The 24,674-nt window shown below is 43.8% G+C and overlaps 1 protein-coding gene across 1 annotated transcript in view; it reads right to left on the bottom strand.

Annotated features, from left to right (window-relative positions):
* WWC2 (WW and C2 domain containing 2) overlaps positions 1–24,674 on the bottom strand; it is a 2,565,136-nt gene that overhangs the window by 1,410,520 nt on the left and 1,129,942 nt on the right. Inside the window, exon 6 of the mRNA XM_069631472.1 lies at positions 8,529–8,658. Within this exon, the coding sequence (XP_069487573.1) occupies positions 8,529–8,658 (130 nt within the window). The remainder of the gene's footprint in view (positions 1–8,528; positions 8,659–24,674) is intronic.

Genomic DNA, 24,674 nt, shown 5'->3' with positions numbered 1-24,674 from the left:
AAGGGAGCTCAATCCATTCCTCGTACTGTTTGGCCTCGAAAGGGACGAAGAGGATTAGCTCCAGGTGAAAGGTCTGGCCCCCCAGCTATTGTTGGCGGCGAGAGCTCTGATAGCGACCAAATGGAAATCTCCTCTGGCCCCAGGAAAGAATGAATGGATCAAACTCGCCACAAACATTTACGTGATGGAAATGATCATGGCCACTCTACATAATAAATCAGCAAAATGTGAAACCTTATGGATGGACTTTAAGATTAAATATATCACACCTATCATGGACTCCCAGTCAGAGGAACCCTCAGAAACTTGACCTAGCGAGGCCAAACTCATAAGAACACTACAAGGGGTCAGAGACTCATTTCCAGCGGCCATGGTGCTGGCAGATGTTCCACTGAGTTAATTACGCGCTCCCAGTGCTTATGTTATATGTTAAATGATTATACCTACGATGTACACTACTCCAAGTGGGGTAGGGGGGTGGGAATGGGTTGAGGCGAACAGTCTACGAGACATACCCAGGCAAATGGAACTGTCACAAGACTAGACGATACCAGTAGCGTCTCTTACTTTACATTGATTGTTTGACATGTACCTCGAAGATGTATAATTCTATTTTATTACTGTTTGCCTCTCTTTTGTTGTTGTAAAACCAATAAAGGAAAATTAAAAAAAAATGTACCAACAATCATGGATAAAAGGTAACCACATCACAGGAGTACACTCTGCACACTACAAACTACCCCTTCTCAATAAATAAAAGATGCAAACAGACTTGTAAAACAGTAAATTGTACTGTGATAAAACAGCATAGCCTTACAGGTTTTAGAATCTGTAGGTATTGTGTAGAGGCTGTCACCAGTTTCAGTGTTTGATGTTTTTCGAAAGAGAATGCTTGACAGTCTAAATCTTGGAGGTCTGAATGAGTATTGGTGGTGGGTCGCTGGGGTAGACCGCTCGGCACATTTGCTGAGGTGCCTTGTGCATCACATGGTGTACTGAGATAAACAGACTGGATAGTTTAAGCAGTAGCAGAAATGCACATTATATTGTCATACATAAATACATTTAGTGATTTAGCAAACAGTGTTGGCCCTTGATGAACGTTACCTGGTCTGCCACTTCAGATGATTATTCTGCATTGTGATGAGGCTACTTGGAGGAGGGGGGTCGGTGACAAAGGGAAGTCAGACCAGGACGCAGTGGGCGGGTTGTGAGGGCTGTGGCTGTTGGTCACTGAATCCAGTGTTGCAGGGAGCATCACGCTGAATGCTCAGTGGTATGCCCTGTGCTGCCATTGAATCCTGCTCTGAAGGGGGAATGGAGTGGCTTATGGAAGAAGACTGAACAGCGTGGCCATGCTTGGCTCATTAGGTCCACTGGAATATGCAGACCAGAGTTAATCCAGTGAGAACTCGTTCAGTCATAAGCTCTAGAACAGGTACATGCACTACAATGACTTTGTACTAGACATATATTAAAATGTGTCATTAGGGCCTAGTATAGCTGTGCAGAACAATAGGAGTTATCACTGTTATTGTTACAATAGAACTCAAATAAGGCTTGCTAAATGATGTTGCTACAATCAATCTATAATGATATGAGGAATGGGTGACCATGAAGCGCTCCACAATGCAGATCAAACAAAGCCCATGAGAGGGGGCACACAGAGGGTGATGCCTGGGTTTCAGGATTCACAAGGGGTAGTGGGGTACACAGCACGCTGGACTACTGTTCACATGTTTGCTGCTGGGCTAAAAGAGATGTTCCTTAAGATCTGTGCACAGTGGTAACCCTACGTCAGTCTTAACGTGGACATGCCAAGGCATGGCTGCAACGTGGATTTGTATTTCACACCCTGCTTCCTGTAGACAACATAAAAGCCCTTTGATGGGAAGGCCTGTAATATCAACATTAAGGACGGGGTTAGCGGGGCTATAAAGTCATGGCACTGGTGGGGGTAGGCAGGGTTAAACGGGATGTCACATTTTGGAGTCATCTCGTTCTGTACACTACATCTTTTTCCCAGAGCAGTTCAGAAACAGAGTTGACTGGCTTTACGCCACTCACTTACAGATAGTATGGGGCACAAGGTCTCATAGGCCATTTTAGCACCTGCATCACATGCAGGATTGGTACACCTATGCCTGGTAAGTGTTATGTGCACTTTGTGAGATACATACTGGTTGTTACATACTGGTTGTAGAGGTGGCTGTCTTTTTAAACAAAATGGGTTTTCTCTTAGCATAGGTTTTGTTCATAGGACTAGTCAAATTGCTTTTGGTACAGAAACTGACATAAACACGTCTAAGGGCAAGTAAGTAAATATGGCAATACTATTGAAAACAGTGGCATGGAAAGTCAATGGTCTTAACCACCCTGTCAAGAGAAAAATATAATACAGACCTTGATCCTGCAAGAAACGCACCTGATGAACGAAGAAACTACAAAGCTTTGTAAAGACTGGATCGGAACAGAGTAACATAGCTAGGATGTTGGAAAAGCAAAAGGTGTCAGAATACTAATTCACAAGATTCTTCAAGTTAGGGACATCAATGATGTAAGAAGAGATTAGGAAGTAAGTTATTAAATGCGAAGGTCAATATTGGGGGGAAAACATCACCCTCTGCAGTGTATACTTAACAATAACCCAAAATTGGTGCTTGATGATATTGAAAAGTTGTTGAAAGAAATCAGTCACATGAGGCTGATCATGAGATAAGAATTGAATTTAGCACCTGATAACAACCTTGACAGATTCTTTGGCAGCCCGCGCAAAGACGGTATTACCCAAATTGTTCGTTTACAATAGTTCGAATGAACAATTGACCATATTTAAAGGGTCACAATTGACCTTTTCACAATTGACCGCATATATATATATATATATATATATATATATATATATACATATACATATATACATATACATATATACATATATATATGTATATGTAAGGGGTTTTGGGCGGGTTTGGGTTGGGTGGGGGGTTGCGGGGGGTTTCTCCCCGCATATATGTTACAATTGACCTTCACAATTCGGTCAATTCTGAAAAGGTCAATTGTCATTCGAACAGTGGTAATACGAACAAATCGTATACAACCACAAAGACACGCTTCACAACAATTTATAGTTGTTCCAAAGATATCCTTTGTTAGGTTTCACACAAGGAGCAGGTTGGTTATATACCTATAGGGTCCTTTCAAGAATTATCTCCAGAAACGAATTAGAGCTTCCTGGTGAAAACGGCTAGAACAGTATACAACACCGGAATAGATACTAGTAAGCACAAGTTAAAAACTTCTCATCTTAAAGTCCTTGCCTCTCTTGAGACATTACACTGTACTTTACAAATAATGTCAAAATAAATTGACCAACATAGGTATACAAACTACTTTTTCTAAGTCATTAGCCTCCTGGATACCTTATGCTAATAACACAAATATTCCAATGGGGATTACATGGAGACAGTTCACAGTGTAACAAAATCCTTTCTTATTGGTTATTACACCGGCTCGATTAGTTATTTCTCCTTCTCTTTCTTTCTCTCGCTAATTTACGCATCAAAGAATGTTTAGCTCATTATGGGAATGGCTGATTTCTTCCACTGGTGTTTTTTAGAGGCTTTGACTGTGAAAGGGGGAAATGGATTTTAATGAAATGCTCTGTCATTAATTGACTTTCTACATACCTTATTTATGCAGTCTAAGCAACACACAGAGGTGAATTTGAAGCTGTTTTTATTTTGAAACTTCCCACAATGGCTGGTGCCACTGGCTGGATAGGGGCGGGTCCACCATACCACAAACAATAGAGCATATGTCCAACCACTGAGGCTGAATGTAAATAGGCAGAATAACTAATAGAGACAGGTTTTGTTACTGTGTGAATCATTCCACTATCAATTCAGCTTCCTTTTGACAGAATACTTCATCCGTCAACTAATTCTAAGTTGGATGAGTGTGACTATTTTTCAGCCACTTACAGGAAGGGTTGATAATGTTTGGGGACAGGAAGTAAGGTTGGTCATCCTTTTCAAGGGGTCTATAAAAACTTAATCAGAGGCGCCAGGTTGGGAAAATGACTCTCTGAATCCCAGCCCTGTCTGCATCCAGGAAGCTTGTGATAATGGCCCATGGGTCCTTAAATTCGGGCACTTCTGGTCGACAAAGTTAACCTCAGCACTTGGGAAGAGGCTAGGACACTGAATTGTCAGACTGGCTACTCCTACAAGCATGCATCAACTCCAAGGCTGTGCCCAGTGTTCCTCACCCCTACCTGACAGACAAACCATCTCTGCTTTCAATTCATCACTAGAAGCCAGGACCTGGCTGGAATAGAGCAGCAGAAATGCAAAAAAGAAAGTACCAGGGAACGTGCACTCTCAATGCCATCAACGCTCCAATCTTAGATCGCCTGCACCAGGTATGTAACCGTGCCTAACAGAGCTGGAATGGTGGGGTTTATGCCTGTTGCAGTGAAGGAGCCAAGAGAAGGTCCTTTGCGTTTTCTGGAAAACATGGGCAACCTGTGAGTTACAGGTTTACAGTTGCAGGCTGGGGCTTTTAAGGACATATATAGCATTTTTTCTTTTGCCAGTATAATATATAACATTGTTGGTGGCATGCAAAGTACAGGATTTACAACACAGCCAGGCCCAACTTGAAATTGCAGATATTCAGAGCACACATAGAAAAACTTAATGTGCTGCCAGGTTCAAATAATGAAGTGCACCATGTATTTTGGATAGTTCATGTATGGAAACTGCATTGTAATATATAACATTATTAACATTATTAATATTACTAAAATACTAATTCTAACTTTTCTAACAGTAAAATGCAGTCTTCTATGCAAAATGAGGTGAAATCCATGTTTTCGTGGCACTGCTGAGATTCATTTTAAATGCACACTGTTTGTGGAGAGCAGAAAAATGCAGGCAGCAGGAAACTGAGTGAAACAGTAACAGGGAGGCCTAAAGCTTTCACTGTTCTGAAAATGAGGGCTGATACAGAGCACATATTTTTACTATGATTGGTGGAAATTATAGGCAATCAGGCCACGTCAATAAGGCGATGGATAGGAGTTTTTTTTTAGTAACAAGAAATGAGAAAAGCAGTTAGTTTATGCTGGGCTGAGAAGACTGACGGAGATTCCGAGGGGTAGAGTGCTAGCTATGGGACATTGATAAGATGGCGCTCCCCACACAAGCTTGCTGAAGAATTTTGCGCTGACACTGGGTCTGCAATTGCAAACATAGCAAGGCCATGCGGGGGACTTCAAAGAAATACCAATCTTGATAAAATAAGTGCTAAGTGAGGACCATCTGAAATACTGTATGTGTGACTAAGATTTATTACAGTGTAGGGAAGTTAGGAAATCATTGCATGTTTATTTTTCTTCAATTTCAGAATGTGTGAACATTAATCCATGTTTCAAAAATACCTGCTTGTTCTGTTTTATTCTCTATTACAGATGGTGCTGTAATTTAACTCCTGGTAAGACTCGGTGACTTGTAAATAAGAAAAAATACTTTTTGTATTTATAAAAACCAATGGGATTTTGTGTCATTCATGCATCTGTTTATGTACATAAGTAATGTATATCAGTGCAGTAGTGCATTTGCCCGTTTACCAATGCAAGTAAAATAGCAAACAAGAAAAAGCTAGCAATAAACAGTTCTAAAGCAGAGGTTTGTGTGCGTTGTAATGAATGTTTCCTTCCTTGCATGCTGATGGGAAGGTGTCTGATCTGATACATGGATTACTGGATGTAAATAAGCCAGTAATGTCTTATGGCACATAGATTACTGGATGTACATAAGCCAGTAGTACCAGCCACAAACTGTAGGTGGCGCTCTGAATAAAATCATTGGGTTCTGACAGTGCATAAATCGGGGGCTCTCTACAGACAACTAAGAGGTATTCTAATAAAAAGGAAAGGTTTGTTTTAGGATGGGGTTATAGTATAAAAAGAAAACCATGCTCATCGCTATACCACATATAAATACCGCAAAACAAGATACCACTAAAATTACCACCAATATAAAATAACAAGGTATGGTCACTAAAATAGTGTGATACCAAACCCAATATAAATGCAATAAATGCTATATAAATGCAAGACTAATTTACCGCCAAGTTACCACCAATATTTTTACAGTAAGAAAATACCGCCAAATCCCGAATTTACCCCAATAAAACAAAACAAAACCTCTTACAGGCTGCTGTATTCAGAACACTCCTTTCTTAATGAGCTGGACTAGTAGTACAATTTGAATATGACCTAGACCTCAGTTTCATTGTCCTATACAAAACCAGGTCCTGAGACTCAGCCATACATTCCTCTTGTTGCTAACATGACCCGTGCAACAGCAAATAAGTACAACAGAATTTTGCCAGCTCATACGCCCGCATAATAATGAGACAATACACAAGGAGTCATTGATCATACACAGATGTGTAACCTGTCCAACTCCTCAAAGTATTCACTTCCAATGCGAGGTAGTGTTTTTTACAGAAAAACATACATTTTGTAAATCAAGATTGGAAAACGTGAATGTGTGCGTGTGTAATTCTTTTTTATTTAAGTCGGGATACTAAATGTTTTCCTGTGCAAAGTTTTTAGCAATATGGCTTATCTGTAAAACATGTTTGCTGCCTCCCTTATTACACAAGCAGCACAAATGGTGTACTGTGCATTTACTCAACTTCAAACCTAATGCAAAATGTTCTATATCGCCAAAAGGCTTCACTTTGATGATCCCACCTGAAAATGGTTCCCTTCCAAATAGTGCTCCTTATTTGTTGATAATTCATTTTTATTTTGATACTAATCCAAACATACAACTTGACAGAACATTTCCTTCTTCGTGATCAAATGTACATTCCCCACAGATACAGCATTGGTCCCCAACAATGCCCCTTTTTCCTCGTGCATCCAGTGCTAGAACCACGATTCGTTCTTCCCCTCTCCTCCCCCTACTGATGTCATGACCAACCGATCGGCCAGGATTCACATTTCCCTTCCATGCACTGTTCTTATATTGCCTATCCCCTCATGTTCATCCCACCAGATGCCATGTCCCCCCCTTATCCTCTGGAATTTCCCAGGACAACCTCTATGCCTACACCACCTGCTCTAAGTTTTTACATTGATCCACCCCCCTCCTTTAATTTGGTCAGGGTCGGCATATCTTATGTTCCACATTTTGTGGCTACGTCCCTTTTTGAATTTACCAGCCCGATATTGATTAAATGTCTGCCACCCCTGGCACTCGTCATGTCTCCCAGAATGTGTAATAGGGCTAACTTGGGACATCTCGGAATCTCATTCCCTTCCATTAGGGCTAGGCTCCGAAACACCTTCTCCCAGTATGTCCCACCTTTTGGGCAGTCCCACATCAAACGGAAAAAAAGGACCCCACCTCCCACTTGCATTTCAGACATAACTCAGCTGGCGCCCTTCCCATTCTGCATAGAGTGGTCATTGAGTAATACACCTGATATAGTACTTACAGTTGCATCAGCGGAGTCTTGTGGACATATTGACTTATTTAACTGCTGTCTGCGCTTCCAGCCATTCTTCCTCTTCCAATGCTCCTAGATCCCTCTTCCACTTGGCTCTAACCCGGTCTAATTTCTGTGCCGTAAAGTTACTGATCGATTGGTACAAGATTCTAATGGCTTTTTCCCCCAATTCTTTCGGGAAGTAAGTTGGCCTCCAATGGCGTATATTCCAGTCTGTCCATCTCCTTCCCCATTTAGATGTGAAATGTGTGCCGTAGTCTTGTATGCGTGAAGTGATCTCTTACTCCCTAACCTGCAACTCCTTTGTAAGTCGAGGACGTCAATCACTTTATTATCTACTAAAACACCCTGGTGATGCCTCTGTCATACCACCTACTTTGTTTGCCCATCTTGTGCACTATCGGTATGTTAGGGTTTCCCATAATGGTGCCATCTTTGTAATCACTCCTGTGCAGCCCATTGCCCCTGTGACCTCCTTTCTTATCTCTACAATCCTCTGCCCCGCTGATGGGAGATTGCAGCCTCTCGGGCTTCTGTACAATACTCGTATTGGAGAGCTGCCCAACATTATATCGTCCTCCAGCCTGATGTGGGCTGTATTTGAGTCCCCGAACAACCACTCATTCGCGAGCACTAGCTGTGATGCCCAGTAGTACTTGCGTATGTCTGCCCCACCCCCCTCTCACAATGAGTTTTTCAAGTATTTTAGCGCTATCCGAGGGATACCCTGTCGCTACAAGATCTGTCACAACATGGAATCAATTCTGGCAAATATTGCTTTGGCCACTGTTACCGGGGTATTCTATAATATGTATAGTAGCCTCGGGAGCAATATCTTTTTGAATAGGTTGGCTCTCCCGAGTAGTGCTCTGTTGTTAGTCACAAAACAGCTGTGACTAAGAGTCCGAATTCCAGAGATTGTAGGTGTAGCATTAGTCGATATCTGTTTTGAGATTGCTATTCATGGAGACATCAATCACTTATGTAAAAAATACACATACCTGCATGAGGTCTTGTTTTTCTTTCTCTCCAGAGTGGATGGCTCTTCGGATGGTCTTCAGTTCACTGAGAATTGCTTTGGCTTCACTAAGTTCATACCCACTCTGGCCACCAGACATTTTATGATCGATTCTGAAAAAAGAAATTGAAAAGCCAAGCTAACACTTGTCAGAAACAACTGGAACAGTATAATTGGTGTTTACAATTAGTCAGGTCTTCTGTTTCTATTACAACTAACAGTAGCTCAAGGAATCACATTAATGTACTAGTAAAAAGACATGCCCACCTTCACTCTATCACACATCAAAACAGAAACGACACTGGCATTCTCCATGAGACCTATGGCTCCTCATAGTACCCAAGCTATATTAACTAAATTAATTAACATTTTATAACGCACTCAATACCGGAGACCAGCCTCTAAGTGGGGGACGAGGATTCGAAACTGTGGTGCTCTGTGTTTGTCTTGATTCCAAGACAATGCGTTGCCCCTGAGCTATCCTTTCTGCCCATATCTTTATCCCAAATAATCAGAACAAAACAGATACTACTGTACGCACAGTGTGGGCCAGCAATGCATGTGGTATTGATGCCAGAAGACATACAGAATAAGAGAACTTACTCAAGCACTGAAAAACCAATGGGGTAGATTGAGAGAAGGCGTGTCCTGCCCTTTTCCATTCGTTTCTGTCGACCTCGCTGGCATTATGCAAGATTTGAGACTGGGAATGGAGGGCATACAACCTTGATGGAAGGGAGCACGTGGTGAGCTACAGTGAGTAATTAGAACTTACACTCATCAGATGGAAATATCTGCTCTAGAGCACAAGCGTGTGGCGGACAGGAGTGCGTGTGGCGGACAGGAGTGCATGTGGTGGACAGAGGAGTGCGTGTGGCGGACAGGAGTGCGTGTGGCGGACAGGAGTGCGTGCGTGGGGCAGACAGGAGTGCGTGTGTGAGACGGACTGGAGTGCGTGCGGCTGACTGGAGTGCATGAGTGCGTCGAGCGGACCGGAGAGTGTGGAGCAGACTGGGGTGCATGGAGTGGACAGGAGTGCATGGAACGGACTGGAGCGCATAGAATTGCGTGACGTATATAGTATGGTTTGGAGTGCAGGGAACGTTTGAAAGAGCATATAACCCATCATATCACACCACCACGCTTACTCTCTTCTTTACACCACCACTCAACTAGAACACAGAGATACTATGACACTATTCGGTATAACTGTTCTCATACCAACATCCACCGCACACTCCCCATCACTCTAAGTAAACACTGCTGGTTACACACCCCGCAGCCAGGCGTTCTCCTCAGGCCTAACGCAGCCACATTCGGTCTGGATAAATCCTGCCAGAATGAACACATACTCCTGATCTCTCAACCACCACACCTACTGCTAAGAAGCAGCTATTACACGAATACCGCACCAGCTGCACACATATCCGGTGCTCACACGCACCTTTGACTCTCTCTACTCTCTCTACTGATCTGAGCTTCGGTTCCCAAGGGTGCTCATCCTACCAGCGCCATCAGACCATACCAATGGTATATAAGGCGCTATATAAATGCAAAATAACATAACACCAGCTGCACACATATCCAATGTACAGCATTTACAGAAAGCACTGTGAATCATCTAGGTGGCTACCTTTGCTCTTACTGCCCACGTGTGAATTGGGAGAAACCGCCCAAACTCAATAGCTTGTATGACAAGGTCAGTAAGCTGATCATGTGAAGAGGGGGTGGGGGATCCCCTCTCAGAATTGGGTGGGAGGCCTCCCAGGCTGGAAGCCGGAGCCATTCCTACCCAAGAGAGAGACAGTGGAAGTTGAGAGGGCCACATATCTGGTCCCCTCCCTACGTGTCCTTGAGTAGTGCAATTTTCAATTAACACAAACCTCTGCACGAAGATACTGACAAGTCTCTTTCTTCTAATTTCAGACAACTACATCTACCAGCATTCCCAAGAGATGCTGGTAGATCTACTACCAGATCTACCAGTAGATCGCTCAAAACATGGCAGCCCACCAGTGCTTCCAGCCCGAGAGCTCCTGTCAAAAGATCTCCAGCAGGGCAGCAACCATACAAGGCAGCAAGGAACTATTGTGAGCCTGCCACTAACAACAATGCAAGCACTGACAGAGGGGCCGTGGCACGGCTCCATGAGGCAGACTCAGACGTAATTCAATTGCTGACCTATGAACCAGCGACAGGGCAGATCCCCGACACAGACTGGAAGATTCTACGCAGTGGAAAGCCAATGACCTGGATCGGTGGCACAGTAAGGCACAAAAAGGGATGGGGCTTTGTCCCCTTTTTATGTATTCTATTATCTGTAACACCTCCCGTGATAGCAATAGAAGACAAGATTTGCCCAGGGAACTAGTGGGGGAGAAGTAATCGGAGAAGGAAGGGGTAATAAAGCAGTGGACAGCAAACCGAACGTTGTGGGGTTTTCAGGTGCAGTGTGAGGCGAAGGAGGGGGCAGACTAAGATCAGAAGGAGGAAGGACACTGGATAGGAGAATGGGGGCTCTTTTCAGAAAATGTAAGATATTGGTTAGTGAGAGAAAGTGGTTCTGTGTTGTAAGTGTTGTGAAGGCATCATGAAATACGACACAGACAAGAGATATCAAGTACAACAAAAGAATATTTATTAACTTAAATGTCAGGATGGTTGTAAGCCTAACTTGTCCTATGCTAAGGTGGGAGTTCCCTACCTGAATGAAACTAAGGAAAGCTTGAGCCAAAGAGTTCAACTTAAAAGTCTGTCTGTGTCCAAATCCTATCATTGCCCTCACAACTACAACAAACCAGTGTGTAGAGATGTAACCGTCAAAAGAAACAATGTTCAACCAAAGGTTCTGAGCTTCTTCCAGCTCACAGCTTTCCTTCAGCTCCCTACCCCAAGTATAAAACAGTTCCACAAGAAGTCTCAAAGTTGTCAAAGTTTAAAGCACAAAAGAAAGAATCATGAAGTTTCACCATTCCCGTTCCAGGACTTGTATTTCACCATAGTTCAAACCACAAAATAGAAAAAGGGCCTTAGCTATTTTCTTTATCCTTCTTTTGGCCCATGCAGGTTCACTTTGTTTCTTCATGTAATAAAGTTATTTTCAGGATTTCATAGAGTTAATTGAACCAACATGTATACAACCTGGAAAGTTCAGTTGTGCCCAAAATACAGTATGCATTGTGCAATCATTTTGAGTGATTGCACAGTTTCATTCACTGCCAAAGGTATCATGCAGTATTTCTGCTTAATTATATATAATGTTTGCATTCAATTCGGCAATCTCTGCACATTGAGTTGGCTTATACTCTTGTTTTCATTCAGCACGCCATGGAATATTGGTGCCTTTCACTTTAAGAGAACAACCCCATGCTCAGGGACTTTTGAAACTCTTCTGCTTTAAGAAACGTGACCACTCTGACACAAAGTATTTCTGGCTCTTTGAAGTTCACAATGGAAAAAGGCCTAGGAGCGGAGACCTTCGAAAACGTGCTCTGGTAACACACGTGACCACTCCGCTGCTAGTAACAATGTATTTCAACACAAATGGAAATATTCATTCATTCGCACTTCGCGCACTGGGTTTCTCATGTTACAGAAACTCACTGGCCTCTTCAGTTAATCCTTGTAGAGTGGCGCACACGAACTGAAGCGTCAGCTGCTTGGGGTCCAACCTCTGCCCCTTTGACAGCCCTGTACTGGCTTCTCGGCAATGGGGAACAAGCACCTCACTCAAAAGAGAAATGGGCAGCCTTTCCACCCGGCTCCCTTATTTGCTGCCAGTCCATTCCACAGAGCTCTTTCTCCCACACCAGGCCGTTGCAGGTCACCTCTCCTGGCAGTCTTGAGTGTCTGTGTGTTGTAGACCTTTGACCTCTACACAGCAGTTCCCTCCAGAGGCTCGCCTCTCTTCCAGCATGGTTCTCTGCTTTTCATACAGGACTCCTTGCTACTGCTCTTCGTGTTGCTTGTTCCTCCTCCTTTTATACACCTGTAATCCTCCAACATGATGCAGGTGTGTTCGCTCAATCAGTTTTGCCTGACAATAATTAGGAGGACATGCCTGACCTTCACACCACCTTGCAGCCATCTTCCTCATCTCAGTAGCAAGGTGGTGAAAGTGTGTGGTGTTCATTACTCTCAGTTGCCTCTTCCTCATCTCAGTACCATCAAGTGTCTCATATGGGGAATTGAGAGGAGCTGTCTTAAAATAACCCAAAACGGCCAGGGGAGGGTTAGGATGGTCGTCATTAGAAAAATGGGAATACCATGTCTCGCTTGAGGTCATTCCACTCCCAATCCTCAAGGGCCCTCCACACAGGTGATCTTCCCTCGCTTCTCCGCCCCCAGGGCTAGGATCCAACATCAATGGCCTTTCCCTGGCCACCTGTGCAGAGGATCTAAGGGGGTTAGGTGTAAGAACATTCTCGTGTTTCTCACAAGTAATAGTGAAGAGTAGTGAGTGAGAGGAAGGTGACTGAAAGGAGGGTTACTGAGTAGAAGGAGGCGTGGAGTAGCAGTAGTGTCATGAGGAGAGAGTAGAAGTGGAGTAGGGAGGGGAGAGTAGCAGAGAAGTGGAGAGGTAGGAATAGTAGAGGTGTAGAGTGTTGAGGAGAGAGTAGTGGTGGTGTAGGAATGTTGTTGAGGAGAGGGGAGTGTATCAGGAAAGAGTAAGACAGAGTAAGATCAGAAGGTGGGGTAGACTGTAGATGGAGAGACATCCCAGGGACGAGAAAGAAGACATAGGGAGAGAAGAGGGTCTGTGGAAGAAGGGAGTGCGATGGAGAGATCCATCTGGAGTGAAAACAAGAAGATAGAGTGGGATTTGTGTGTCTGGAAGGCACCCCATCAACCCATTAGAACCAACCCAAAATAATATAGGTCACACCTAAGAACTCTCAGAGGGAGTTTAAATAGATAAGGTGGTTGCCTTTAGGCCCCCACGACATGACAGTTGGAACATAGATATGGATTAACAATCAATAGGCACTAACCTGGGGAATAGGGACACCTTGGGTTAGGGAAGGTTTTGCTTTCTCTAGCAGACGAGAGAGAGGAACAGACCTTACAGCCCATTTCAAGAAAATCAATAAAACCCTTGAACGGTATTTGGGAGTTGGTGTGTTATTGAGGCATTCCAACACCTCCTACTATGCAAATTGCCTCCCATCAGGCAAAGGACAACCCAGAATACTCAATAATCAACAGTTCAATTTGAGACTAAATGAGGGTTGCATACATTTTACAGTTATCTCGTCGGTCTTTCATAAATGACAACTGGTACTGAAAGGCGATCTCCCAAATAAAAGACACAGAAGAACAGAGAAACTGAAGTGTTTTAGACAGTCGACCTAAAAAACAAAGGTTCAGACAGAGACATGTGTTTCATGTCTAAGTCTGGTGAACTTTGGAGCCTAGCTCATCAAGGAGCACACCATGTAAACACTGGTAATAAGGTCATGTAGGTGTTAGTAATTATACTCCTTTGCTGTGACATAAAGGCCACACAGCACCTGTCTACGAAACTGACAGTTTATTATGCATCGGAGTATAAAGTGCCCTTTGTAAAGTATTATTAAGTGTAAGAATCACCCCCAACAGACAGTATTTGAAAATGTTCAACTTTGCCGCAGATGGGTTCAGCAATGCAATTATTTCTGTAAAATTATTACAATATAGCACATGCTTCCTCTGCCTTTTTTAAGCATGGACTCCATGACATTTTTACCATGAAAGAAATTATAAATATTTTCAAATACACTAGGCCCTGTTTCTGAAAGCATTTTCCACATGTTTGGAAATACACAAAAGAATAAGCACCTTAAAGCATGTTAAAGAATGTTCAGAAAATACATATACATTCAAAGTGTAGCATAATATTGTTTTTAATACAAACATCTTTTAAGCAGTGCAATCTTTCCAACTCCTCTATTGGCAAGCTAAGGGTTCTGCTGTGTTGATTTATAGTTGATAGATAATATGATCACAGCACTGCATTCTTTGTACGACAGCTTTCAATGTAAATGTGTCTCTATTGTTCATTCCCCTCACCTTTTTTTTACCATCTGAAGATATATGTGACTTTGAAAGCTCATGCATTATTCCATCTCAGCATATTATTTTCAGTTAGTCTATTAAATGGTATCAAAACTCGAACTTCTGAGATGTCACTGAAAAACTAAGCGCATGCGGACAAGAAATCACTATGCATACATATTTTATAAGTATGTCAACAATATTTTGATATATAAAAATTGAATAAAATAGAAAACGAACAAAACGTGTTAAAGAGGCAGCAGACACACGATGTTGCATACTGTAGCCAGGACTATTCACTCTATGGGCACTCTATGGGTAATGGAAGCACGTCCATAACAGACAACAGGTTGCCGACATGCCATAAATTATGTACACGCTGTAACGCCAGCACAGTAAACGCCTGAACTTTCCCTCGGCTGCAGTGTGCAGCTGAGGAAGAGCTCATGGGCCGTTTTGTTCCTTGAGTACATAATCTGTGACAATGAGCCACGCACGGCCAGGACCGTTTGCTGGCTGGCATACTCCATCCTGAAAATACCAAAGGGGCACTCCTGCACTTCCCCCGGGTGAGAAGGGTTTAGGGTGGGGAGTTCCTGACGCTTCGTCTTGCCTGCTTGGACTCAGAACTCAAGGAAACGTATTACCACAGTCATTCAAAAATAATATGTTCATGTGAGGGGTTGTGTATGTGTATACATTTAAAGGGTGTGAATGCTTGCGATTGTGGATGTAGGTTGTATGAAGGTTTGCTGGTATTGTTTTTGCTGACTAGCAACATCTCCAAAATTATTTTCTTCTGTTTTTACCACTTTTTAAATTTGTTTTTACCACAGAGGGCAGGGGAAGACCTCCTGCAACCTCACCCCCACCTTGCACCCATCACCCTCCACTTCTATATACCTTAGCCAGACATGGTGAAAAAAGGAGTAATAAATTCAGTGAAAATGCAGTTGGGGTATACCGTGAATATGTGTGCATGATTTTGAGTGCAGTGTGTATATGAGTGTGTATGCAGTCCAAGGTGCCGTGAATGAGCGAGACAATGAACTAGCAGGACTAGCCCACACACACACACCCCAGCAGTGGTCCAATCAGGACCACTGGCAGGAACATTCATACACACCACTCAGACACACCGTAACCAGTTTGTGGATTGGAATCAGACAGACCCAGCCCACATCCTGCCAGCAAACACACACAGCCCTCCAGCAGCCCACCAAAAGTCACTGCTTTCCTTTCCCAGGCACTGGAAGTCCTTATAAGGAATTTTCCTGGCATTTTAAGCCAGGAAGAAGGCTAAAGAACAAGATGTCAAAATGACAAGCGAAAAATCTTGTGGTACGGCCATGTTTGACCAGTAGCCACAGTTAGTAGTCAAACGCAATAAGGCTAAAATCAAAATTCCCAAAAAGTGGGAAAAAGTCACTATTGCCACCAGCTTATCCTTTTAGCTTATCCTTTTAGCACACCTAGAGAAACCAGACATCCTCTGAGTGTTAGTCTAGGGTAAAACAAAAATGTACCCCATTTTACTGCAGTGTAAGCTGCGCTGTACAATGATAAAAAGTTACCACAATTGATACAAAAGTAACCAAATAGTAGTAACACAGTAATACGACTAAGGGAAACCATGTTTCCCAGTACTGACAGCCAGAAGGACATGTCAGTTTCCCAATGACATATGAGCATGAGCCAGTGCAGTGAAGCTTAAGGCTTAAATGCGCTGTTAGAAGTACAGGTTAGATTAAAATATAAAAGCAAAAGGTTTGGGGGTTCCATAAAGATGGAAGGTAAGGTGCAGTAAAGAGAAATCTTTCCTAACAGTAGACATATATGGAATATACTTCCATACTTGGTTGTCCTGGCCAAACAGGCCCTAGACCACAACTCTGTTAAAGTGCATTTGGCGGCCATCTCTAGGTACACGAGACGTGAAAAAGGCACTCACCCTCTACAGACGCAGGTTCATGAAGGATTTCCTCAAAGACCTTTTTAGAGGTTTCCCACCAGTAAAATATTTCCAGAATAGAGCCTTAATACCGTACTCTCAGGACTCATGAGGAAACCGTTTGCACCCATGGCCTCTACACCACTAAGATATCTGTCGTGGAAAGTGGCCTTCCTAGTGGTGATAACATTGGCCAGGAAGATGTTGGAGCTACAAGCCCTCGCAGTTAACTAACCTTATCTGCGTTTCCAAAAGGACAGGGCAAACCCACCATTCATTCCCAAAGTCCCCACGGACTTCCACAGGAACTCCAAGATAGCTTTACCAGCTTTCTTTAGCAAGCCAAAGTCCCCGGCAGAGGTGGCGTTGCACTCGCTTGACCTCAAGCAAGCATTAAAATACTACATTGACAGGACGCAGTCCTTCAGGAAGTCAACGCAGCTCTTTATAGCATATGGCCCGACGAATAAAGACAATGCTCTTTCCAAGCAAGGATAGCGAGGTGGATCTCGTCGGCCATTGCGTTCTGTCACAGAACTACGGGGAAGCCCCTCCAGGCTCCTCCGCAAGATCCAATGCTGGAGAAGGAGAACGTTTCTCACCTGTAACTCCTGTTCTACAGCATTGGTATCTTTCATAGATACACATGCGCCCTCCTTTCTGGGTCAGAATCTGATGGGAAGAGTCAGTAGTCTAGGGCTACTCGAGGTCCCATTGGTGGGGACCAAAAGCACCCATAACACGGGCATAAGACTACAAAATGTAGGTAACTCTTGCCTATAGCAAGGGGAATCAAAAGGTAACTGAGGATTCCAAGCCTGACGACTAGGAATACTTACAGCATGTGAATCTAAAAAAGATCCAATGCTGGAGAGGTTTACTTACAATGGCATTAATGGCATTATGGGGCACAGACAAAATGAAAATGTCTTTTTACACTGGAAGAATTTGGCATATATTGTGGGCAACGGCATCATGAAAATTGGGCAAATGCTCTTGCTTACTGTTGGTGACCTGGCAGCGATTGAATTTTGTTGATGTGTTATCCTACAAAACAAACTGTAAAATGCATAGCTGTGTACAGGTACACAGAGGAGATTGGTACGAGCAAGAGCAGAAAGCATAACAGTACTACTGAGGTCAGGAAGGATGCAAGCAAGTTGGGCGGGCAGAAGGCCATATTGCAGGGAGCTAGTGAGAACTGCATAAGGTATAAACATTTCGTGGTGGAGATTAAGGAGGGAATATATATCTGAGGAGAAGCCATGAGGAGAGGTACAGGGCACAAAGTACAGTCATTAACAGAGTCATGTTTTGCCATGCCAAGTTACGGTCGCATTCGGTGAGGAAAGTTCAGGAGATGCCGAGAGACAGGAGGCATGTAGAAGCGTTACCATGCTTAGCATGGGGGCACAGAATAGATAAATGTTCGGCGGTAGTAGTTGATGGAGGAAATCGGCAGCGGGTTGACTAACAAGCCAAAGGCGCCATGCAGTCGGGTCAAAGTTTCAAAATGTAATCTGTGGCATCGGCCGGGCGGTGACTCAACACAAAAGGGGGGGTCGCCTGCAAGCAAGTGCCTTTGGCCGTAGGGAAAGCGATTGAGCCAAGCAGGAAAGTCTGGCCCCTATCCCATCGCGGGCATGCCAGAAAGGAGTCAGGAGTGAGGAGTGAGGGTGGGATGAAGGTACGCTCGGCAAAAAGATTGAGCCCATCTAGATATCCCCATGGAGGCAAAGACACAATGGGGATAAGTTAAAGAGCATTGGGGGGATATAATGGCCAGCGAGCATGCGGGACACGTCTCTGCCCAACGTGAGGGTGACAATGAGAAGCTGGGGCACCTCTTACCTGTGATGTAGAGCAGGTGGACTAGGTGAACTGGGGCTGTCTTGTGTTATATTATATGATATGGCATTTGTAACGCGCCTATACACAAGTGTTTCAAGGCGCGACTGGGCAGGGAGGGGGGAACAAAGGGAAGACAGACAACGATCCTACTAGGCCAGGTGTCATTCAGATTGCGCAAGTGCAAGGGTAGAGGGGAAGGGAAAAGTGCAAGGGGAAAGGTAGAGGGGAAAGTGCAGTACAGGGGTAGAAGAATAACAAGATAAATAATAAGGGCCAGCAGGTGGCAAGTGCAAGGTAATTGCAGACAAGTGCTGGGAAGAGGGGCTGTATGGATACAGATACAGTCCTGCAGTGCAGGGGTTGCCAGGGAGGCAGTGCAAGGGGTGAGTGGCTGGGCCAAGGACCGAGATCGGTGAGAGTGGCCCAGTTGCAGAATCAGTGCAGTTTCAGTAAGGAATTTAACAGGGGAGAGGGGGAGAGAAAGCAGAAGCAAAGAGGAAGGTTTTGAGGTGCTTCCGGAACCGGAGATGGTTCTCCTCAAGTTTCAGGGATGCAGGAAGGCTGTGTGAGGGCAGGGTAGGCACAACATCCCAATGGGGTGGGAGGCAGGAAGAGCAGCAGGACCGGCATACACGGACAGACAGGGAAAGACAGGGGCTTCAGCCTTGGACATGGGCCTCAGCGCTGGCCCGGATATGCCTCACGGCTCGTAGTTGAACTGCAATTTGTTGCATGCATTAGCCAATCGGGTCTCTGGAGACAGCCTTGAGCTTCTCCTGCTGAAAAGAGTGCAGGCAAGGCAGTGTGGCTCAGAGGTGGCCATCTTGATGTGGATCTCAGTCCACAGTATTCAGTGCAGTCCTTCATGCACATGTGGGTGCCCGGATGTTCGCAAGCACATCTTCAGTCACAGCATCACAGGGAAAGACCTCCACAGGACTGGAAGGGATGATGGAAATAAGAGTGAAGTGACGGGTGATTCCGTCTGAGATATATACTAATATGAGATTAATATTAATATTTTTATTTCCTGCAATGTTCATGTTTTGTACTGCTATATTGCTCAATATATTTGTTTTTACATTATTAGTCTTGTTAGTGCTACATTGATAAGGATATATTTGCTGCGCCCACACGCCGCCACTTTATATTGTTGCAATTTAATGCATTTTCATTATATGTAATGATTAGATCAGTATTTGTTGATGAATAATAAAGGGAATACAAAAAATATTCTGAATACAGAGACGATACAAGATGGCTATGAACAAACTTCAACTTTTTGTTGCACATTAACCAATTGGGTACAATGTCCCCGGGGCTAACGTGGACGACTTGCTGTAACACAAATATGTCCTTGCAGGAGTTGCAGCAGAGCAGAAAACAGTACACTTAACGACTCTACTCAGTATGTGTATGTTACTGTCATCCACAGATGGACCAGCTCCCCGGTAGTTCTCATTCCGTTGTGAATATATCTTCACCGTCAGCATGATGGCCATGATGGCATCGGGTCCGAAATGACCTACTTCAATTCTTTACTAAGTACACAGTGCATGGGATGTTGGTCCTGCACGCGTAGTTGCAATGTCTCGACATCTTCATAGAGGAACCATGTAGGAGCCGGCGACTCAGTTGCCCAGTCATGGGAAAACAGAATAGTGTAGGGCCTCTAGCTGGTCAAAAGGCTTTGAGGGGTGGCTTCTTTTGAGTTTCAGAGCTCTCTGCTTGCTCTTCATTCACATGACTCAACAAGGTATGGAAGTAGTGCCTCAGATTACATTAGCGAGGTACTGCTGCTCCCAAACACACTGTTGCAGCCACATAATCAGTGGGGCTGCCCCATTAAAACTTTCATATGCATCTTCCTGGCGTTTGCTCTGGTGTGGATTAAAAGTCAATTCCAAGCACCATTGAAGTATACATACAAAGCTAGTTTCTGGCAACTGAGACCTCTGCTCTCTGACACCAGCAAAGGGCATGATAAAATATTGCAACATCTGCAACATCTGTATTCAATTTACTCTGCAGGACACGTTACGCAATTGGATTCTAGAATCACCCACAAAGTGCTGACACCAACCAGTGAAGCCCATACAATCATCTGAGCGAGGAGACACACACAAAGAAAAGGGTGCTGTGAAAAAGTGCATACTTTGAATGTCACAAGTGCCAATAAAAAGGGACTTATCCATAGGCTCTGTTGGAAGAAAAATCAGACATTCATGCCCTTAGTAAACTAGGAGAACAGAGAACACGAGGCTCCATAGTGAAATGGCGATGCAATCCAAGATGGTGTCTTGGGGCTTTATACCCTCTCACGATAGACTGACTATACGAGTAGAGGTCAGCAACAGGAATGTAAGCAGCTAAAATACCAGCCGGCCAATGGGACCAGTGAGAGCAGGTTATGTGACTCCCCACCAATGGAGGGAATACCTGAGCACTATGAAAAGGGAGAACAGGCAGAGCAGAGGGGAAGAAGCTGTTGAGACTACACAGAGGTAGTCTGTGCTGAAGCCTCGGAAGAGAGTGCCAAGATATTGCTGAGCCAAAGGCACTCTAACCTTATAGGGCTGAACCCAGGTGGATAGCTGAACCAGAGCTCAGTCTTCCAGAAGGTTGGCAGTGTTTCTCCCTGTCAGATATGTGACTGACCTCTGGAGCGCAGAACGTTGTACAATGAGAAGCCACCGATGTTCTAAGTCTGTGAAAATCCTTAGATGGAAAGAGAAGAACGATGAGCGAGACCACATGGAAGAGATATGGTCGAGATATGTGTGTATACAGATGTTGGACAGATATTATACGTTAAGGTAATGTAGTGAACGAATAAGGTTTGTGGATAAAACAAAGCTAAAACAAACAATTACCTGAATTTTAAGGTACCAAAGTGCCCAAACAAGACTGATGGATGGAACGTGCAGACACTACATTCTGGGAAACTTATTTAAAGTACCAAAGCATTCATAAGGCATTGTGAGAGAAAGAGCGCCCTGTTTTGGGATTCTGGAAAAACGGAATCAAACTACCAGAGCTTCCAAAATACATTGTAAAAGGAATAGCCCAGTACCTACCTTCAGGGAAACGCATTGAAAGTATAAAAGCTTCCAAAAGAAATTGTGAGAAGAAGAGATCTGAGATTACATTCTGGGGATTGCATTGAATTTGACAAAGAATCACCAAGAGACTTGTAATGGCCAGACATGCCATCCTGACAAAAATATTAAATAAATCCCATTCGGACAACTTAACAATAAATCTTGTAAATAGAAATAAATACCGTTTATTTTAGCTGTTTCTGCTGGTTCGCCACTGTACCGTTTGGGCACCCTAACCCCGTGAAGCCTAAGAGCTTGCAGTAGGACATTTAGAGTCATATACCCAATGAGACCTTTAATCCGGACTAAATGGGGAAAGGTCAGTGTACTAGAGAGGAACACAGTCAATAAACTTTGGAAAGGCCAACACTTAGGGATTTTCTGTAGGCATTTGCCAAGCAGTGCCATAAAAATATTACATGGCTATAAAATGGCAACAGCTGCACAAATGGGGCGTGTAACTGGGCATAAGATAGCCTTATTTTGCAAATGCCTATACACAAGGTAAAACTGTTGGCTTTGTCAAGGCTTGTTTTTAACAGGACTTAGTCCAAAGGACAGATATAAGTCAAGTGTCTGAAGGTACACCTGGTTAAGACATGTTTATTACACAAATAGGGCATTTAACAGCATTAACTCGCAGAAGACTGCATAAAAAATAGTGGGCAGGCCAAAGTTCAATGTTACTGCTTGATAGACATAGCTCAAAGAAATTGCAGGAGGATGTGTTTTGGGGCAGGTAGGCAGTGGAAATAGCCATATGGATTAGGATGGCCGTGGGCAGTCAATGGGTAGTAAATAACCAAACATCCCAAAACGGTAAGTCCATCCTCCAACGCAATAGTTGTGGCTTAAAGGTGGTTCCACCAAATAGCCTAAACTAAAAATACATAGGCCTCAATGAAGCTGTGGAGCTGAGGACATTCGGTTTCACTACAACTATTCAGTTTTCCAAATCCGCTAGTATACAGGACAGGCACAACATACTTCTATACAAAGCACACTTTTTGTATTTCTTGCTTGCAAATATAAACACATAATGTAGAATATGCTGAGGTTAGAAAACAGGAAGCTGCTTTGTGCAAATGCAGTAAGTGGTTCTAAAAAGGGAACACACATTTATTTGTCTTCAGACCTCAACCGACCGAGAGGCTTAATGCTGCATTCGTTCTACTCCCATTGAAAGAATAATATTGACTGTGAGCATACACCTGGCTAGCAATCACGTGATCAAGTTAACAGCAGCACCCAAGAACAGGTGCTTTACAACCTCCCGTCCATTTAAAATCAACAGTTCCAAGATATGACGTGCCACTCAAACTACAACTACGTTATTCTTCTTGTAATTAAGATGGATCTGGACTGAAGGCTTTGAAATGCAAGATGGTGAGTTTTCCTGCTCCGAATGAATGGCAGAGGAATGGTTTGAAAGTGGCAGTCTGGAGTTCTACAACAACTGGCCATTGTTTTCCTGTGGTATGCCGCTGACAGTTTCTTCAACATGCCTTGGCCTCCTACCAAAACTGCTTGCAAAAAAGGGTCTTTAAAACAATACTCCATTGTTGCATTATTATTCTAAAAGCACATTGTGCTTGGCTAGGCTTTAAGAGGTTGGAAAAATGTGAATCGACGAAAGCCAGGTCTTATCATAAAAACATGTTAAAAACAACAAAACAGGGAAATATTTCACCAGCTTTTTTGCGCAAGTGGCCAATGATCTTTCCGTGGCTGTGAGCTCAACATGTGTCGCATACAGAACAGATATTCCAACAGCAGCACGTGAACGTGTTTAAGTGTTCAAACGTTGGACACTCGACTCCACTGTGTTAAAGTAGGGTCACTAACTTTCTAGCGTTCGGGATGTAGGCACTTTATGCGGCTTTCAAGGTCAGGCAGGTCACACGTTTCTAAGATTTGCCCGAGAAAACTTGGCCCCACAGTGGCAAAGCATGTAAAGGATTGACTTCTATTTCGGAACTTGAAAGAGACTGCCAAAAAGAGCTGGTGTAGCCATGAAAGGAAACTCAGCCGGCATGATTTGTTAAAACATATTCCCCATATGTATCCGTGAGTCTAAGAAAATCAACGTGGATCCTTCGGTAAAGCAAAGGATGGAATGAGTGAACTCGCCTAAAGCTGTGTGCCACTCATTATACACAAGTAACCTTTCTGTCGATAGTATCCACCAGGGGTGTTGCTAGGTTTCCAAAAGATCTGGTACTATGCTAATATCGGGACTCTTGGGACTGAGGGCTAGCTAGCCTTTTGGTTGTAAACCCTGAGCTTCTATCCGGGGCTACAACCAAAAGACCCGGGGCTATAGCCCCTCCAGCTCCCCTCTAGCAACGTCTCTGGTTATCCACACGAATAAAGTCAACCAAATAACGTTGCAACGTTGCATAGCGATCAATGGCTTCAAAAGTCGAAAGGAATACAAATCGCACGCTACTAAGCAAAATAGGAACTTCTGAGCCAACGATCTCGAGTGAAGCGAGGTCACATAAGGAGAAGCTACGGGGTCGTAACATGTTGTATATGCCCAGGCAATATTGCTATTAACACTTGGCTGCTGGGCGCGATACTTCCACCTCAGAAGTGGGATGGGGGCTATAGAAAACCAGGCAAATGAAAAAAAGAATACCCCCTATAGTAACTTTTTATTTGAAATGTATAAGCTTGAACCAAACAGTATGGCAGGCTTGGTAACCCAAGATCAGATGCTGAGGAAGAGAAGCATTGCGAGGAGTTTCAAAATGTAACATATTGACCGTAACAGAGTTGTTTAATGGCCTGATGGTGAGTCACAGAGCAGGAGAGGCCAAAGCTCAGAGGGGGCATAGGTGGTGTGGCTGGATGTGGTCATGGAGGGTGAAGGCTTTCTGAACACTGCCGTCAGCAGTATTCTAGGTTGTACCCACCAGACCCTGATGAGACCGAGTGATAAACCGGTCCCTAGGCTCCAAGCTCACAGCGTTTAGCAGCAAGATCCGGCTATCAGAACTTCCACTGGAAGTACTGCTCCATAGAGGTTATATAGAAAGTCTAAGAAAACGGTAAGGGCATTTGGAATGTCGACACATACTTCACATTCTTTTTTTGTTTCACTGTCGACACATACTTCAAACAAATGGGACTTAGCAAATGTTGAGCCTCAATATTGTGACGAAACCTTGGATGTCGCCACTTCTCCCCA

Source organism: Ambystoma mexicanum, chromosome 6q, assembly GCF_040938575.1.
Source record: "Ambystoma mexicanum isolate Mex_15411 chromosome 6q, UKY_AmexF1_1, whole genome shotgun sequence".
Taxonomy (NCBI): Eukaryota; Metazoa; Chordata; class Amphibia; order Caudata; family Ambystomatidae; genus Ambystoma; species Ambystoma mexicanum.
Note: the sequence above shows the minus strand (reverse complement) of the source record. Positions and strands in the feature narration are given on the sequence as shown.